At 29.2% G+C, this 21,066-nt stretch overlaps 1 protein-coding gene across 1 annotated transcript; it reads right to left on the bottom strand.

Annotated features, from left to right (window-relative positions):
• Positions 1-3: 3 nt before the first annotated feature.
• On the bottom strand, positions 4-16,961 carry LOC111421355 (nuclear pore complex protein Nup54). The gene is made up of 5 exons (XM_023054498.2): positions 16,825-16,961; positions 5,644-6,706; positions 512-1,067; positions 343-462; positions 4-289 (listed from the first exon to the last, which is right to left on the bottom strand). The coding sequence occupies exons 1-5, from the start codon at positions 16,868-16,870 to the stop codon at positions 65-67; spliced, it is 2,010 nt and encodes a 669-aa protein (XP_022910266.2). The 5' UTR covers positions 16,871-16,961; the 3' UTR covers positions 4-64.
• Positions 16,962-21,066: the final 4,105 nt, after the last annotated feature.

Genomic DNA, 21,066 nt, shown 5'->3' on the forward strand with positions numbered 1-21,066 from the left:
ACGTTTTATATAAAATATCGTTTATTTTGAAAGAAAAATACATCATTATAAAGTTAATAAAAAATCACTTATTCAAAAATTGTAATAAACCATATTGAATCAGCTTTAAATCCTTTAAATCATTATTAATAACATTTATAAGATAGGCAATTCCATTTTGTTCCATTTGTAAGAATTGTTTAACATCATCTTGAACTTTCGGTTCCATTTTATAACGTTCGTTATTGCTACAACAAGCTTGTTCGGTACTTAACAACTTTACAGAACTAATTAATTCGTTTAATTGACCCTAAAAAAATTCGTTTAGCAACACTTAATTTGACATTTAATATTAATATTTACTTTAAATTGTGTTGGAATACTAAGTTGTGAATGCATTATTTCTAATCGACTTCTTAAAGCCTCCTCTTCCGGTTGTAACGCCATCCCGGCTTTTCTACTTACTTCTTGTTTAACTAAAATCTAAATTCAAAATTAATTTGGGTTAAAAATAATATTTTTTTTTGGTTACTTTTAAAACTCTATGTTGAAGTTGTAAAAATTTCTGTTTATACTCATTAATATGAGCCAAAGAAGCGGCTTGTTTCTTTTTTAACTCATTAATATCGTTAGAAACCTTTTCCAAAAACGCCCGGTGAAGCCCCGTTTCGTATTCTTCGCACAACAATCGCTTTTTTAAATCGTAAAATCCGTTTATTGGTGTCGGAAGGTATTTTTGGGGATGTGGGTTGTCGATTTGAGCGGCTTGCCACATTTGATTATCGATACCCGGCGGAGGTATTTTTAAATATTCCTCTAATTGCGATTTAGTCGGAGTCATGTAAGGCCCGATATAAGTCACCCCAACGGTGGAAAGTTGCTGTTTTTGAGTTGGTTGGTTCAAAAACGACGCTAAATCGGAGGCGTGTATTTTCCGATTCGTTCCGGTTACCCCCTTTTCTAAAACGCTGATCATAACCTCACATTCCGAGTCGGCTAAGTCTTTTATATGTTCTATTGTTAGTGTTAAATTGGGTTTGTTTCCTAAAATACCGTTTATTCCGTTTATTAAGGTGTCCTTCATTGCACTAAAATTAATTATTCCATTATTACATAAAGTGTGTTAATTAATTATTATCGTACCTGACAAAGTATGCAACCAATATCGCTAATCGTGTATTGTAATATCCGTACTGTGATATTGGTTGCATACCTGCAACGATGACCTCGGGTACGATAATAGACTGCCTAAGTCTGACGTCACAGAGATGGGCGGAGCTTATACTGACTCCAAACAATTTCGTTGCTAAGATAAATCGCCAAAAAATGTCATTTGAAATGTCATCACTTAGTTTATTTTATTTTAACACTAATCAAAAATTACATATATTATGGTGATTTACCGCTAGCACCATAATTAGCCACGAAAATGTTTGGAGTCGGTATAAGCTCCGCCCATCTCTATGACGTCAAGGTTTAGGTTGTCTATTGGACCTCGTTATACATCACTTAATAGAGATTTTCGTGCTATCTGGTAGGTAAACCTATAACCGGTATGGTACAACTATTGCCACGTTATCGGAATGGTAATCTGTACACCCTGTACAGTGTTTTGTACAGGGTGTCCCGTTAAGCGTACGGAGCGGCTGTATCTCGACAACAGTAAGGCCTATAGATTTGGGAAAAAAATCCTTATAAGCAAAGTGGGCAAGAGAAATAGCCGGAAATTATTTTGAAGTTCCTAATTCGACCGCTAGGGGGCGTAACTGCCATAGAAAAACATAAAATTCCCGCTATCTCAGAAAGATAGACGATGAGGTATAACTTAGTTAACATCATTTAGTAGCTTGGATAATACCGCATCGATTTTATTTTGAGATATTTCTCATATCTGTCATAATAAGGGAGGGGGAGGCCAATGCGTTTTCAAATGTTTACATTTTAATATCACCTGGACTATTCAACCGATTTGAATATATTTGGTCTTGTTTGAAAGAGCATTTCATGCTCTTTTAAACGATATTTTCAGTAAGACCGCTTGGTTTAAAACAAATAAGCTAGAGGGCGTTATCTGCAGCGGTTACATATTTTTTATGATTTTTGAAAAAAAGTTAAATGGAACGGTACTATTTACTTCACAGACCCTTAATCGCCTTAAAATTTGCTAAATTTTAGTGAAAACCGCATCTCGATATCGCCACCCGTTCTCGAATTATAGAAGAAAATGTTAAAAACTCGATAAAAAACATTAATACCAATAAAATAAATAATACCAATACCAATAATAAATAAATAAAATAAATATACCGATTTATATTAAACGATATTTAATCGTAAATCTAATTTTTTGAAAAAACCAACAAAAAAATGTCAAATGTCAAAATCGAATATTTATTAATGAAAAATTATCTTTAATTTTCTTAATAAGAAGTAAAAATCCTTTAATTTGACACCAAACATGACACATTTAGGACAAAAAACAAAAAAGTTAGGTTAGAAAATGTTAAATGTCAAATCTCCGCCATTTTGTTTGTTAAGAATTAAGATATCTCGATAACGACTAGAGATAAATATATCGAGTTTGGCTTTATATTTAATGATTTTTAATCGTCAATCTAATTTTTTGGAGAAACCAACAACTTAAAAACTAAAAAAATTGTCAAATGTCAAAATGAAATATTTTTTAACGAATTATGTACCTTAATTTTTTATTTTCTTTTACATTATATTTTTGTTTTTGTGACAAATATTAAGACATTTTATAAAAATTAAGAATATGTCAAAATGACATTGACATTTCAAACCGGAAGTTGCTTATATCTCGAGTAATATTGGAATTAAACGTATCATGTTTGGACTCATTTTAAAGGATTTTTCACGACGATTACAAATATGTCAAAATTGACGTTGACATTCTTAACTGGAAGTTGACCATAGCTTCATTAATATTGAAGATAAATATGCCGGGTCTGTACTCATTTTAAAGGATTTTTAATGAAGATTACAAATATGTCAAAATTGAGGTTGACATTTTAAACCTGAAGTTAGTTATCATATAAAAGACAAATGGACAACTTCATGGTGTTCTTTCATGATGTATTTTTTATTAAAAAACATTTATCACAAAAAACCAAAAAGTTCGAACTTTCAACCTTTAATTTTGACATATTTGTCAACTTCATAAAAAATCCTTTAAAATGAGTCCAAATTCGACATATTTAACTTTAATATTAATGGAGATACAATCACTTCCGGTTTGAAACGTCAACGTGAATTTTGACATATTTGTCATCTTCATTAAAAAACCTTTAAAATGAGTCCAAAGATGACGCATTTATCTCAAAAAACAAAAAAGTTAGAATAAAATACATTAAACCCGAAGTTAGCAACAATGAAGATAGCAATTTAATTTTTAAATATTAATACCAACTTAATTTTTTATTTTTTTTTATTATATTTTTGTTTTGCGACAAATATTAAGACATTTTATAAAAATTAAGAATATGTCAAAATGACATTGACATTTCAAACCGGAAGTTGACCATAACTTCATTAATATTGAGGATAAATATGTGGTGTTTGTACTCATTTTAAAGGATTTTTAATGAAGATTACAAATATTTCAAAATTGAGATTGACATTTTAAACCTGTAGTTAGTTATCATATAATAGACAAATGTACAACTTCGTGGTGTACTTTCATGATGTTTATTAAAAAAACCTTTAAAATGAGTCCAAACATGATGCATTTATCTCAAAAAAACCAAAAAGTTCAAATTTTCAACTTTTAATTTTGACATATTTGTCATCTTCATTAAAAAACGTTTAAAATGAGTCCAAAAATGACGTACTTATCTCAAAAAACAAAAAAGTTTGAATAAAAAACATTAAACCCGAAGTTAGCAACAATGAAGATAGCAACTTAATTTTTAAATATTAATACCAACCTTAATTTTTAATTTTTTTTTATTATATTTTTGTTTTTATGACAAATATTAAGACATTTTATAAAAATTAAGAATATGTCAAAATGACATTGACATTTCAAACCGGAAGTCGCTTATATCTCGAGTAGTATTGGAATTAAACGTATCATGTTTGGACTCATTTTAAAGGATTTTTCACGATGATTACGAATATGTCAAAATTGACGTTGACATTTTTAACCGGAAGTTGACCATAACTTCATTAATATTGAAGATAAATATGTCGTGTTTGTACTCATTTTAAAGGATTTTTAATGAAGATTACAAATATGTCAAAATTGAGGTTGACATTTTAAACCTGAAGTTAGTTACCATACAATAGAAGCTTTATAACTGACGTTAACTTTCTTTTTATTTTTTACGTGTTTTTTCTAATTTCTAAATATTTCTTTTTCTTTGGTTAAAAATGAGCGTCATTTTCATTTTATAACTTTTATAAACGTTAATTTTGTAAATTAGTAACTAATAATCTGATTTGAAACTAGTTAGACTTAAATTCTATATACAGTGCCGCACTTAATTATTGGCACAGCAATAGTTTATCATTTCACGACTGTTTTTAAACCAAATTAACAAATGGTATTATGTGAAAGTATTTTTTCTATATTGTTTAATTAATTAAATTAAATACTCTATGCAGTTATTTTTGTATAAAAATGTATTTTTAATAATCTGTTTTAAATTAAATTAACAAAATAGTACTTATTTTCAACGCACAAAATTATTGGCACAGTTAAAAAACGAACTATTTTAAATCTACTTTAAACTAAATTAGTATTTTGTGGGTAATTCTTTTTATTTGATAACGACCTTCAAAGGCCTTGGCATGGAGTGAACCAAATTTTGGGTTGTTTTTTGCTCAATATTGTACCACTCCTCCAACAATGCCTGTTTCAGCTCCAACCTTATTTTGCGCTCCCCATTTAAACCCCATTTAATTACTTTAGTTGATAAAGACAAGATGGAATTCGGTTTAAAAATTAAATTAACTGTCAATAGAGGGACACACATTTAGGATATTTGACATTTCTGCTAAGCATATAATGTACGTTTGTACCAATTGTTAAGTGTGCCAATAATTTTGTGCATTGAAAATAAGTACTATTTTGTTAATTTAATTTAAAACAGATTATTAAGAATAAATTTTTATACAAAAATAACTGCATAGGGCATTTAATTATTTAAACAATATAGGAAAAAACTTTCACCTAATACCATTTATTAATTTGATTGGTACTGTAAAATAAAAAGTAGTTTAAAAGTATAAAATCAAACACTAGATTATTTACTCCTCATTTTGACTCTAGTATTTGTGATTAAATTTATGCCACAACTTACAGAAACACTTCGCAGTGTTCTGTGACAAGTGACAACAATAGACAGACACCAAACAATTTTCAATCGTTTGAGCTTGTCTATTTTGAGAAGTTATATTTTTAGAGAGAGAAAACGAAAATCTCGTTTTTCTCAACATTATTTATTTGTATCTTAGTTAAGTGATGCATAACGCGGTCCAATTAATTATCAAACACGACGTAATCATTGCAAGTATGCAACCAACATCGCAAATCGCGTATCGCAATACCTCTACTGTGATATTGGTTGCATACCTGCAAAGATGACGGATACGATAATTAATTATCGTAAAAATACACTGTTAATTTATGTTTAAACTAACCTAACTTCGGATTCCTTTTTATTAAATTGCAACTTAACCAATCCATCTGCATTATCAGGCTGGGGGATAACAACATAACCTATTCCTTTAAATCGATAGAATGGATTTGACTGGTTATACTCGACGGGGGGTTGCGAAGCGTTGTAATAACCCTTTCCCGTCCCCCAACAAGCTTGTAACATATTCCACTTCTTTAAAATATCATCTCGTTCATCCCCGAAGACATTAATAGCGTAAAAACTTGCCAACGTTTGTTGCAATTTATTTTCCGCAGCCGAAACAACCCCAACCGTCGATGTTTGAGGTTTTAACCCGGTCGCAAATAAATTCCCGGTTCCAAAACCCCCGGGTTGAGTCCCAAACCCAAATCCCGTCGAAGCTGTCGTAGTCGTTGTAGCACCAAATCCACTAAAAAGTGAATTTGTCGTCGTCGTCGTCGCCCCAAACAACCCCCCTCCAAAACTACTCCCCGCACTTCCAAACAATCCCGTCCCAGTTCCCGCACTTGTAGTTGCAGCCCCAAACGAAGTCCCAAATAACGATGGGGTAGACGTTGATACCCCCCCAGCACCGAATAAACTCGGTGTCGAAGTGGTTGTGGCCCCAAATAACCCTCCCCCCGCAATTTGAGTGCTCCCCCCACTCCCAAACAATCCACCCCCCGACGTCGAAAATAATCCCCCCGAAGCGCTTGTTACCGGAGCGCCGAAAAGGCTTGGTTTGGTTGTTTGGGCTGGAGTTCCGAATAAACTCGGAGTTGAAGTTGTCTGGGCGCCAAAAACTGTTCCAAAAGCTGGCGCGGAAGTTGCTGGAGTACCGAAGGATGTTCCAAAAGTCGATGTTGGGGGAGCTCCAAATGTCGATCCGAAAGCGGGGGCGGAACTTGCGGGGGTTCCGAATGATGTACCAAAAGCCGGAGCGGTGCTTGTTACGGTTGTACCAAAACTTGTTCCGAATGCGGGGGTTGTTGATGCGGCGGGGGCGCCGAAAGATGTACCAAATCCTCCGAAACCCGCTGATGATGTGGTTGGGGTACCAAAAGCACCTCCACCGAAACCCGTAGCTAAAAATAAATAGGAAATATTTGCATTTAAACATTAAGATAACAATTGGACCGCGTTATGCATCACTTGACTAAGCGACAAATGAACAATGTTGATAACCATCAGAATTATACAGGGTGTTTAATCACAAATACTAGAGTCAAAATGATGTTTCGTGTAAAAATTTTTGAAGAAAATTATATAGAGTTTGATTTTGTACTTTTCAACTAGCTTCTATTTGATATAGAATTTAAGTCTAACTGATTTTGGCCCTTGGCCATTTTCAGAGACTCTATAAACAGATTAACATCCCTCATTACAAACGAGTTTCTTAATATTTCTTTTTGTTTTGTTAAAAAAGACCACATATCAAAGTCGAAATCAGATTATTAGTTACTAATTTACAAAATTTAAATTTACAAGTTTACAGGTTAAAATTTAAGAACGTTGTTTTTTAACAAAAAAAATATTAAGAAAGTTGGGAAAAATTCAAGAATCATCATGTGGCTTAAAAATCGACGATTTTTTGTTAATCAATATGAAATGACCCAAAAAACACTTTAAAAAGAAAAAGAAAGTGTTGAAAAGTGACTAACAGTAGATTAACTTCTATTATAATATGATAAATGATAACTTCAAGTTTAAAATGTCAACCTCAATTTTGACATATTTGGAATATTCATTGAAAATTTGTGAAAACTGCTACTGACTGGATACTAAATAAGATTTGTTCGAAAAATTTTTTGGTTCAAACATTAATTATTAAGATAACCTCAAAAAAATATTATATATGTGATATATAGGTTGTTTCAGGTTTTTGTAGCAGGACTTTAACAATCGATAGATCTTTTAAAATTAATACAAAAACTTCATATAAACATATAGTTCATTTTTTTTCTATAATACCTGCCAAATTGTTGTAATGTTGACGATTATGGAGTCCGTTTTACTATAGCCGGTAGAGGGCGCTCTGTAACGTATTCTTTACGGATTAAAATAACAATAACTTTTCTGACAGTATACTTTTTGAATAAAAATTCTTATTCTCGGTACTTTTTTAAGCAAAAACGGTACTCTTATCAAAATGCGCTAAACTTGATCGTTTTCAAGATAATCCGCTTTTTATTATTCGATATAGAGCAATATTTTTAGAGGATTGTTAAAGATAGGTATAATCATGTTTGCTATTGAAACAAAGTAGGTAAGTTTACTAATGTTTTAGTTTATTGCATCAAGTGTCAAATCACCAGTAGTTGTTGATCAGTGTTAATTTTTTCCTAACTAAGAGTTAGCGGATATTCATTTTGTTTATGGGTTTACAAACGGAAATTCAGCAGAAGTAGCCCTAGAGTATAGGAGAAGATATCCATACAGCAGACGTCCGCATGCTTCTGTGTTTGTGAAAGTGCATAGACAATTAGTTGAACAAGGGTTAAATAATGACGGGTAGATCGTAATAATGACAAAGTTAAATTGCAAAGAAAGTTTAGAAGAAGAAGGTTTGTCATAGGTTTGTCGACCTATGTTTATATGAAGTTTTTGTGTTAATATTAAAAGATCTATCGACTGTTAAAGTCCTGCTACAAAAACCTGAAACACCCTGTATATCGGTATACAGCGCCATCTAGTAACCATATCAAAAAATTTTATTAAAATAATCGACTATAAATCATATTTTAAACAAATTTTTTTTGAAACAATTTTTGATAAAATTCAATTTTCTTTCATCGTACTATTCACAGGGAAATCTAAAATTCTATAATTTCGATAATTCGACAAAAATTTTTGAACCAAAGTTGTTACTGACACGATTCTAAATAAGATTTGTTTGAAAAAATTTTTGATTCAAACAATAATTATTAGGATAACCTCAAAAAAATGTTGTATATATGATATATATCGGTATACAGCGCCATCTGGTAATTATATCAAAATTTTTTATTAAAATTATCGATTATAAATCATATTCTAAACAAATTTTATCTGAAACAGTTTTTGATAAAATTGAATTTCTTTTTTATCGTACTATTCACAGGGAAATTTAAGATTCTATAATTTCGATTATTCGAAAAAAATGTTTTAACGAAAGTTGTTACAGGCTCGATTCTAAATAAGATTTGTTTGAAAAATTTTTTGATTCAAACAATAATTATTAAGATAACCTCAAGAAAATGTTATATATATGATATATATCGGTATACAGCGCCATCTGGTAATTATATCAAAATTTTTTATTAAAATTATCGATTATAAATCATATTCTAAACAAATTTTATCTGAAACAGTTTTTGATAAAATTGAATTTCTTTTTTATCGTACTATTCACAGGGAAATTTAAGATTCTATAATTTCGATTATTCGAAAAAAATGTTTTAATGAAAGTTGTTACAGGCTCGATTCTAAACAAGATTTGTTTGAAAAATTTTTTGATTCAAACAATAATTATTAAGATAACTTCAAAAAAATGTTATTTATATGATATATATCGCTATACAGGGAGATCTAGTAAACATATCAAATTCTTTTATTAAAATAATCGATTATAAATCATATTCTAAACAAATTTTATCTCAAACAATTTTTGATAAAATTGAATTTTTTTTTCATCGTACTGTTCACAGGGAAATTTAAGATTCTATAATTTCGATTATTCGAAAAAAATGTTTTAACGAAAGTTGTTACAGGCTCGATTCTAAATAAGATTTGTTTGAAAAATTTTTTGATTCAAACAATAATTATTAAGATAACCTCAAGAAAATGTTATATATATGATATATATCGGTATACAGCGCCATCTGGTAATTATATCAAAATTTTTTATTAAAATTATCGATTATAAATCATATTCTAAACAAATTTTATCTGAAACAGTTTTTGATAAAATTGAATTTCTTTTTTATCGTACTATTCACAGGGAAATTTAAGATTCTATAATTTCGATTATTCGAAAAAAATGTTTTAATGAAAGTTGTTACTGGTTCAATTCTAAATAAGATTTGCTTGAAAATTTTTTTGATTCAAACAATAATTATTAAGATAACTTCAAAAAAATGTTATATATATGATATATATCGCTATACAGCGAGATCTAGTAAACATATCAAATTCTTTTATTAAAATAATCGATTATAAATCATATTCTAAACAAATTTTATCTGAAACAATTTTTGATAAAATTGATTTTTTTTCATCGTACTGTTCACAGGGAAATTTAAGATTCTATAATTTCGATTATTCGAAAAAAATGTTTTAACGAAAGTTGTTACAGGCTCGATTCTAAATAAGATTTGTTTGAAAAAATTTTTGATTCAAACAATAATTATTAAGATAACCTCAAGAAAATGTTATATATATGATATATATCGGTATACAGCGCCATCTGGTAATTATATCAAAATTTTTTATTAAAATTATCGATTATAAATCATATTCTAAACAAATTTTATCTGAAACAGTTTTTGATAAAATTGAATTTCTTTTTTATCGTACTATTCACAGGGAAATTTAAGATTCTATAATTTCGATTATTCGAAAAAAATGTTTTAATGAAAGTTGTTACTGGTTCAATTCTAAATAAGATTTGCTTGAAAATTTTTTTGATTCAAACAATAATTATTAAGATAACTTCAAAAAAATGTTATATATATGATATATATCGCTATACAGCGGGATCTAGTAAACATATCAAATTCTTTTATTAAAATAATCGATTATAAATCATATTCTAAACAAATTTTATCTGAAACAATTTTTGATAAAATTGATTTTTTTTCATCGTACTGTTCACAGGGAAATTTAAGATTCTATAATTTCGATTATTCGAAAAAAATGTTTTAACGAAAGTTGTTACAGGCTCGATTCTAAATAAGATTTGTTTGAAAAAATTTTTGATTCAAACAATAATTATTAAGATAACCTCAAGAAAATGTTATATATATGATATATATCGGTATACAGCGCCATCTGGTAATTATATCAAAATTTTTTATTAAAATTATCGATTATAAATCATATTCTAAACAAATTTTATCTGAAACAGTTTTTGATAAAATTGAATTTCTTTTTTATCGTACTATTCACAGGGAAATTTAAGATTCTATAATTTCGATTATTCGAAAAAAATGTTTTAATGAAAGTTGTTACTGGTTCAATTCTAAATAAGATTTGCTTGAAATTTTTTTTGATTCAAACAATAATTATTAAGATAACTTCAAAAAAATGTTATATATATGATATATATCGCTATACAGCGAGATCTAGTAAACATATCAAATTCTTTTATTAAAATAATCGATTATAAATCATATTCTAAACAAATTTTATCTGAAACATTTTTTGATAAAATTGAATTTTTCTTTCATCGTACTGTTCACAGGGAAATTTAAGATTCTATAATTTCGATTATTCGAAAAAAATGTTTTAATGAAAGTTGTTACTGGATCGATTCTAAATAAGATTTGTTTGAAAAATTTTTTGATTCAAACAATAATTATTAAGATAACCTCAAAAAAATGTTATATATATGATATATATCGGTATACAGCGCCATCTGGTAATTATATCAAAATTTTTTATTAAAATTATCGATTATAAATCATATTCTAAACAAATTTTATCTGAAACAGTTTTTGATAAAATTGAATTTCTTTTTTATCGTACTATTCACAGGGAAATTTAAGATTCTATAATTTCGATTATTCGAAAAAAATGTTTTAATGAAAGTTGTTACTGGTTCAATTCTAAATAAGATTTGCTTGAAAATTTTTTTGATTCAAACAATAATTATTAAGATAACTTCAAAAAAATGTTATTTATATGATATATATCGCTATACAGGGAGATCTAGTAAACATATCAAATTCTTTTATTAAAATAATCGATTATAAATCATATTCTAAACAAATTTTATCTGAAACAATTTTTGATAAAATTGAATTTTTTTTTCATCGTACTGTTCACAGGGAAATTTAAGATTTTATAATTTCGATTATTCGAAAAAAATGTTTTAACGAAAGTTGTTACTGGCTCGATTTTAAATAAGATTTGTTCGAAAAACTTTTTGATTCAAACATTAATTATTCAGATAACCTCAAAAAAATGTTATACAGAGTGTAGCAGGTATGAGTAGGAAAAATTTGAGGGGTTTAGGTCCTTTTTTTGTGAATAAAAAATTCTTACAACACAATGTCCCATTCCTTGCCATTCTTAAGATATGATACGATAAAGTTAAGGGTTTGAAAGTTTAAGTACTGCTGTATAAAGAATTATACTAAGCAGGGTTTGCTTATGTACAGGTGTCCCGAAATGACGTGTACAACGCAAGACCACAAGTACCTTGACTAAAAATATGATGATTTAACTCAACTTATCTATATATAAAATTACTTAGTTTAGCCGCTAGAGGGCATTAAACATTCATGATGAATCAAAGATAAAACGCAAAACAAAAAATACGAATACCGCTGTCAAGTTTAAGTGACAAACTGTTTTTTTTTTAATTAATTATACCTAGCCAACTATTAAAAAATGTTATTAGTGTTACCTTATATCACTCACTCGCGCTTATGGAGATTTAGAAAATATTTTTTTGTGGCTAAAGCGTTCACCCAACTGAAATTTTGTAAGGGAGAAAATAGTTTCTAAATTAAAGTAACTACTCAGAAAAAAGAATAGTGTTTGTAATGGGGGTTAAAAAGATATGGATGCATAGTTTATTGTGACCAAGTTTTTAGGTTACTTATTTTGTTTTTCATTAAATAAATAAATTTAATTTAACCTTGCAACATGGATAATCACAATATTCAAAGTTTTTAAGCACCCTATAATTTTCGAAATTAGAGTTTATTCCACAAATAGCTGTAATCTACTGATACAAACGCATGACCAAAAAATGAATAAAATCCTTTGAGGATTTTCCGAGTTATTTAAAAAAATATATTATTGTGAAAACCCTCTAGCGGCTAAACTAAGCAATTTTGTTAAATCATCATATTTTTGGTCAAGGTACTTGTGGTCTTGCGTTGTACACGTCAATTCCGGACAGCCTGTATATAGCTTTAATTTGACACATAAAAGTCATTTTTGAGATATTTTTAGAGGTTGTTTACTTTATACGAATAAATTTAGGTTTTAATGAATAAACGTGCTTATTGTATTAAAAACAACAAAATTACAAAACTAGAAACAAATTGCAAAGCAAAGCCTGCTTAGTATAATTCATTAAACAGTAGTACTCAAGCGTGTGAACTCTTAACTTTATCGTATCATATCTTAAGAAGGACAAAGAATGGGACATTGTGTTATAAGAATTTTTTATTCAGAAAGAGGAGACCTATAACCCCTCAAATTTTTTCTACTCATACTTGGTACACCTGTATATATGATATATATATCGGTATACAGCGCCATCTAATAACCATATCAAATTTTTTTATTAAAATAATCGATTATAAATCATATTCTAAACAAATTTTATCTGAAACAATTTTTGATAAAATTGAATTTTTTTTTCATCGTACTGTTCACAGGGAAATTTAAGATTCTATAATTTCGATTATTCGAAAAAAATGTTTTAATGAAAGTTGTTACTGGCTCGATTCTAAATAAGATTTGTTTGAAAAAATTTTTGATTCAAACAATAATTATTAAGATAATCTCAAAAAAATATTATATACAGGTAATTCAAATTCGACCCCACCATTGGGATCTCAGAAACCATAAGAGATACAGAAATGGTTAAATGGGGCCAAAGTTGCGTATTTTAGAGCTCATCATTTTTCAACTAAGTTTTTGGATCTAGCCGTTTTAGTTTTAAAAATATGATATATTAAACAAAAAAATAACTTTCATTTTTTGCCTATAACTTCTTTATTTTTCGTTTTTTCGTGAATCTGAAAAAACATTCTTAAGGCAACATTTTATGAAAAATGTCATGGCACAACTAGCAATTTTCTCAGATGTTTCGTTTTCGTGAAACTATCATCAGGTTTATTTTTTCTTATGAACCCAATATTTGATTTTCACACCAAAAATTAGCATAATTAAATCTGATTTCAACGATATGTCACACAATGTATTTCATTTAAAAAAACATTGAATTATTCAAAAAAAAAGGATAAACCTGATACTTTCACGAAAACGAAACGTCGGAGAAAATTTCTAGTTCTTGGTCTAGTGTTAGTTAAACATATTCCCCAAATTTCATTTTCCTAGCATTTATGGTTTTTGAGAAAAACAAATTAAACCAAAATTTTCCGCCATTTTTGGAGGGGTGTAGCTCCTTAGGGGAGTCGAAGTCGCCTATGGTTCATATATCAAAGTACCCTTAAAATTCACTAAAGAATCACCCCTTGAAGTTTGTTGCAGTCATTCAGATACACCTGTATATCGATATACAGCGTCATCTAGTAAAAAAAAATGTTATATATATGATATATATCGGTATACAGCACCATCTGGTAATTATATCAAATTTTTTTATTAAAATAATCGATTATAAATCATATCCTAAACAAATTTTATCTGAAACAATTTTTGATAAAATTGAATTTTTTTTTCATCGTACTGTTCACAGGGAAATTTAAGATTCTATAGTTTCGATTATTCGAAAGAAATGTTTTAATCAAAGTTGTTACTGGCTCGATTCTAAATAAGATTTGTTTGCAAAATTTTTTGATTCCAACATTAATTGTTAAGATAACCTCAAAAATATGTTATATACATATATGATATATATCGGTATACAGCGCCATCTAGTAACCATATCAAAATTTTTTATTAAAATAATCGATTTTAAATAATATTCTAAACAAATTTTATCTGAAACAATTTTGGATAAAATTGAATTTTTTTTTCATCGTACTGTTCACAGGGAAATTTAAGATTCTATAATTTCGATTATTCGAAAAAAATGTTTTAATTAAAGTTGTTACTGGCTCGATTCTAAATAAGATTTGTTTGCAAAATTTTTTGATTCAAACATAAATTGTTAAGGTAACCTCAAAAATATGTTATATATACGATATATATCGGTATACAGCGCCATCTAGTAACCATATCAAAATTTTTTATTAAAATAATCGATTATAAATCATATTCTAAACAAATTTTATCTGAAACAATTTTTGATAAAATTGAATTTTTTTTCACCGTACTGTTCACAGGGAAATTTAAGATTCTATAATTTCGATTATTCGAAAAAAATGTTTTAATTAAAGTTGTTACTGGCTCGATTCTAAATAAGATTTGTTTGAAAAATTTTTTGATTCAAACATTAATTGTTAAGATAACCTCAAAAATATGTTATATATACGATATATATCGGTATACAGCGCCATCTAGTAACGATATCAACATTTTTTATTAAAATAATCGATTATAAATCATATTCTAAACAAATTTTATCTGAAACAATTTTTGATAAAATTGAATTTTTCTTCACCGTACTGTTCACAGGGAAATTTAAGATTCTATAATTTCGATTATTCGAAAAAAATGTTTTAATTAAAGTTGTTACTGGCTCGGTTCTAAATAAGATTTGTTTGAAAATTTTTTTGATTCAAACATTAATTGTTAAGATAACCTCAAAAATATGTTATATACACGATATATATCGGTATACAGCGCCATCTAGTAACCATATCAAATTTTTTTATTAAAATAATCGATTATAAATCATATTTTAAACAAATTTTATCTGAAACAATTTTTGATCAAATTGAATTTTTTTTACCGTACTATTCACAGGGAAATCTAAGATTCTATAATTTCGATTATTTGAAAAAATGTTTTAATGAAAGTTGTTACTGGCTCGATTCTAAATAAGATTTGTTTGAAAAATTTTTTGATTCAAACAATAATTATTAAGATAATCTCAAAAAAATATTATATACAGGTAATTCAAATTCGACCCCACCATTGGGATCTCAGAAACCATAAGAGATACAGAAATGGTTAAATGGGGCCAAAGTTGCGTATTTTAGAGCTCATCATTTTTCAACTAAGTTTTTGGATCTAGCCGTTTTAGTTTTAAAAATATGATATATTAAACAAAAAAATGACTTTCGTTTTTTGCCTATAACTTCTTTATTTTTCGTTTTTTCGTGAATCTGAAAAAACATTCTTAAGGCAACATTTTATGAAAAATGTCATGGCACAACTAGAAATTTTCTCAGATGTTTCGTTTTCGTGAAACTATCATCGGGTTTATTTTTTCTTATGAAACCAATATTTGATTTTCACACCAAAAATTAGCATAATTAAATCTGATTTCAACGATATGTCACACAATGTATTTCATTTAAAAAAACATTGAATTATTAAAAAAAAAAGAATAAACCTGATCATACTTTCACGAAAACGAAACGTCGGAGAAAATTTCTAGTTCTAGTGTTATTTCTAGTTTTAGTGCAATAAAAATATGCAACATATTTAACAACGTATAACGTGATTGGCGCTTAGCTTTATCATTTAAAACAAATAGTAGTTTAGGTCTTTCTGTATTCTGCATTTTTTCTAAGATAAGTTACACCTTTACCTAACAGACAGCATGAAAATCTCTAAAAACGATAAAATTCGCTTAGTTAAGTGATGTATAACGCGGTCCAATTAAAACATCGTTATAACCAAACAAATAATAGAACAAGTTATTTTCTATTTTTAAAAGATAACAAATTCCTCGTTAATCTATTGCTTTATTGTTCACTATCAGTGTGGTTCTTAGAACTTACAATTAGAAGAGACTTGCTAGAATGTATTTTGTTAACATTGACATAATAAACGTGACAAATCAAAATGTTATCATCACACCGGAAAATGTGACCAATTTGAAAGAAGAAATCAATTCTTATAAAGTCGAGTACGCCCCCGAAGGAATCGTCTTTGGAAATGTGGTGTTTGGATTAACTTTTTTAATATGTATGGGTTTCCTTCTCGGATTATTACTAAACATAGGAGGTTATATCAGAGGATTGGAAGTCGACGAGCGTAGAAACGAAGCGATTTTAAGAAACTTGGAGAATAACTTTGTTTTGGTACATATGAACGTCCCCGTTGAATTTTCAAGAAATAACGTTGTAACTGTAACTTTTAATCACTAAGACTAATATCAACTAAAATATTAATTTAATTTACAACTTACGCTTTGCCGTTTGCCCAAAAGAAGATTGTCCGAAAGAAAATGCCATATTTTAACGTTTTTTAACTCGGTTAATAGTAAACATGTAAACATAACCTATAATAACATGTCAAACACTGAGTATAGTAATCTGTAATGTCAAATAAACTTCATTACCAACTTAAAAATTTTAAATGTTTCTTAAATTTTATTTATAAATTGAGATATTTGTTTAAATAAATACATATTGGGTTTTTATGTTGATCTTAAGATATTCATTCCATCTTTTCAGAATCGTATCTCATCTAAAAATCTTTCATCGATTTTAACAAAAAAGAAATCTACTTTATCTAAATGGTAATGACGTAATGACCATCATCAAGGTCAATGGCTTCGATTGATGATAAACCGCTTCAAAATCAAAAAATTAATGCCGAGTTTACCTTTTTGATTGAATTTTGGGAAACATTTGTGATTAGGTATCGTTAATTCAACTCCTACTTTATTTTAATGTTTGCTACATATGTATATCAAGTTTTACTTCAAACGTTTTTAACCGTATATATGAAGAATTCTTTTAGAAAAACTTAAAACAGTTTATAACTTTGACAGTAATAGTTTAAATTTCATTATGTCATACCTGGAGGGAAGGAATGAATGCGTAAACTGTGATTCTAAAGTCTCAAATCGCATTCTGGTACGTAGAGGGGTTCCACAGGGGTCAATTCTTGGGCCTCGGCTTTCTATTATTTATTAATGACCTACCCTATTATGTTGGAAACAATATTGAATGCTTTCTTTATGCTGATGATGCTACCCTGTTGATTCGTAGTCCATGCATTGATGATTTACACTGTATATCGGATAATGTGATGCGTAGAGTTCATGATTGGACTGTGGCAAATGAACTTTCTCTCAATAACTCTAAAACGGTACATATGTCACTTGGTCTTAGAGATCTTCCCCCTCAGAATCCCAGCGGCACTAAGTTTTTTGGCGTAATTGTAACTGCTTCAAAATTAAGTTTTGACGAGCATGCTCTAGCTGTGGGGGCCAGGGTGAGCAGAAACATTTACGCACTGAAACGTGTAGTTAATACGGTTCCTCCTGAAAATAACCTCCTGAAATAACCCGAATTAATACTCCAGCTAGTAGTCATATTTTTAAGCTCCTGCGTAGAGCTATCCGTGTGCTTGGTGGGGTCGGTTTTACGGAGAACTGCAAGCCGTTCTTCAAGAGGCTAAACATTTTAACTATTCCATCAGAATTTATATTGGAAGCAATTTTATATGCCAATAAGAATAAACAGTCCTATGATATCTCTTCTAATTTTCATCATTACGACACGAGAGTTTTTTTATTATACGGCGCTTTCTATTCTGTTGAGGAATTCCGAAACACAGAATGTTGTGTCTGAATTTTAATTGTAACTGCTTTCGTAACTATGTAATTTTTTGTCAATTTGTAATTATATAATACAAGTATTTTTTTGTTAATACTAACAAGGGAAGTATCAGAACTGTCCCTTACCGAGTTTGTTGAAATTTGGTACAGCGATAGTATGGCCAAAAATAAGGTTTACGTATTTTTTTATACGTGCTAATAAAGCCCCTGGGGCGAGTTATAAGGGTTGGAAATCGGGGCGAAATATATATATTCGCTTATAGGCTGAAGACGAAAATAGTTATCGAAATGTGGTAAATGTAAACTGATATTCATTTTCAAAGAGCTTTCCATTGATATATCACACATATATCTGAGGGCTTCAGGGGGTAAACTACCCCTAGTTTTTTGGAATATTTTAAAAACTACCCTGTCGATTTTGGTGATATTATGTATCCTTATATTACGTTTAAAAATATTAATTACGTGTTTTTTCTTATTTGCCTCTGACCATCCCCTGCAAAGTTACGGGGTACGGTAGATAACCTGTTTCCTTAAGAATAATGTGATAAACTGTTACACTTTTGAACAATATTTTGAAGAAAACCATTAATTAGATGTAAATTAAGATTTACGCAGTAAAATAAACCCTATACGACATAAAGGGGTGGCTGGGGTTAACTACCCTAACCACCTCAAAAATATTTTTTTTTTTGAGAAAATTGTTTGTCGATTTTGGTGCAATTTACCACGATGATTTTTTTATACGTTAGGTAGTACTATTGTAAGAACTTACAAGGGTTAGAAGTTTGGGGTAGAAAATATATTTTCGCTAATAACTTTCATACTCCTACAGAAAAAGCTTTTTTATCCTTATTCTATTTAAATAACACAAAAGTTAGGATAATTATATAAATATTTATTAATAATGAGTTAAAAAGCAACTGAAAAAAAATGGTTAAATATTACAAATTGCATTCTACATTGTTAGAATCCTCTGGTACGTTTGGACCGAGGGTAATAAATACAATGTTCAAAGCAGATAACATATTCGTTTTGGCATCAAAGTCTGGTAAACTGACTTCTGCTCATATGAAAAATTGGCTACAAAATGTCTATTTCCCAAACACCGGACCCAAATCATTACTATTACTGGATTCTTGGAGTGGCCACTGCCAACAGGTCAAATTCAACCCCTGGATGTATTTGGTTTTAGAATATGGAATAATTTCCTTAGAAGATTTTCTGATCAAATTATTCTCTATCAGTACGATGTCAATTTGCATCAGCGAGATAATATTTTAAAATTGCAATCCCTAACGCATAACCAGTTGTCTTCCCCACGATTTATTAATGTTTTTAAATACGCGTGGCTTGCGTCTGGATATATAGAGGAGAGACCAGAACAGTTAAAAATCTCGTGGAGGTTTGTTTTTCCAATGAAAAACCTACGTGCGATATCTGTGGAGAAATAGCTGTTATAACTTGTGCATGGTGTAAACAATCGTTGTGATTAAAACATTCTTTCCATGATTTTCATTATTGCCAACAATACATTGAATAAAAAAAGTAAAAAGAAAGAAATTAAATTAATAATGTAGAATACAATTTGTAATAGTCAACCATTTCTTTGTCAGTTACTTTTTAACTTATTATTAATAAATATTTATATAACTACACTAACGTTTGTGTTATTTAAATAGAGTAAGGATAAAAAACGTTTTCTGTAGGATTATGAAAATTATTAGCGAAAATATATTTTCTACCCCAAACTTCTAACCCTTTTAAGTTCTTTCAAAAGTACTACCCAACGTATAAAAATCATCGTCGTAAATTGCACCAAAATCGATTTTTTCGCAAAAAAATTTAATTTTTGGGGTGGTTAGGGTAGTTAACCCCAGCCACCCCTAAATGTCGTATAGGGTTTATTTTACTGCGTAAATCTTAATTTACATCTAATTTATGCTTTTCTTCAAAATATTGTTCAACAGTGTAACAGTTTATCACATTATTCTTAAGAGGCCTACCTAGCTGGCGAAAAATTCGAAACGAGATTCGCTCGTGAACACGACTAATGCGGCAACACCGCTCCATGTGTACTCGATCTGGCTGGCGCGCCAGGCCGATGGCGACTAGGACTGTCCGATTGTCGGGTAATTCCCCGACAATCAGCGACGTTGATTTTATTCTTTAGTTGAATGCATTTGAATACGAGTCGGGGCCGTTTTTTGGAACATAGCTGTTATTACTAATATTTCATTATTATCGATTGTTAGTTAAAATTATATATTTTCTTCAAAAAGGAATGTTGGTCGATGCCGATCTTATCAGATTTCTCATTATAAAATTACACAGCATACCAAATTTTACCTGTATATGACAAATCATTGAAATTATTGAAGGTAATCTATACCTTAGCCATTTATTGATTTATACAGGGTGATTTATCAGCTCACCATCAAACTTTGTCGTATGATAGCTAATCCAATTACAAAAAAAAAATGTTAATGAACATATGTCCTTTTAATTATTTACGAAATTATAACACTTTAAAGTTTTAATTTTTATATTATAATTAACTGCTACATTTTTTTAAAACACATAAATATTACAATTGTTCCAATTGTTACATATTGTTCAGAATAGCCTCCTTCTGAAGGACGAATACATGCTTCACAATGATGAATTAAAGAGTTCTTCAGCCGAATTCAAATGTCTGGTTGATTTCTTGTTTCAGTAGCAACCATTTGTATTCTGTTTAATAACTGTTCTCGTGTGTTAATTTCCACTTGATACACAATTTGTTTCATATGACCCCATAAGTAGAAATCCAATGGATTAAGGTTGGGGGATCTAAGTGGCCAAGCAAATGGAACATTATTA

This window comes from Onthophagus taurus, chromosome 3 (assembly GCF_036711975.1).
Source record: "Onthophagus taurus isolate NC chromosome 3, IU_Otau_3.0, whole genome shotgun sequence".
NCBI lineage: Eukaryota > Metazoa > Arthropoda > Insecta > Coleoptera > Scarabaeidae > Onthophagus > Onthophagus taurus.

What these genes read in the sequence shown, in the direction of transcription:
- LOC111421355 (XM_023054498.2), bottom strand. Translation starts at nt 16,870, where the DNA reads ATGGCATTTTCTTTCGGACAATCTTCTTTTGGGCAAACGGCAAAGC. An exon ending in TTTTGGGCAAACGGCAAAGC is followed by an intron (nt 6,707 to 16,824) that starts GTAAGTTGTAAA and finishes ATTTATTTTTAG; the next exon opens with CTACGGGTTTCGGTGGAGGT. An exon ending in TTCAACATAGAGTTTTAAAA is followed by an intron (nt 463 to 511) that starts GTAACCAAAAAA and finishes TTTTGAATTTAG; the next exon opens with ATTTTAGTTAAACAAGAAGT.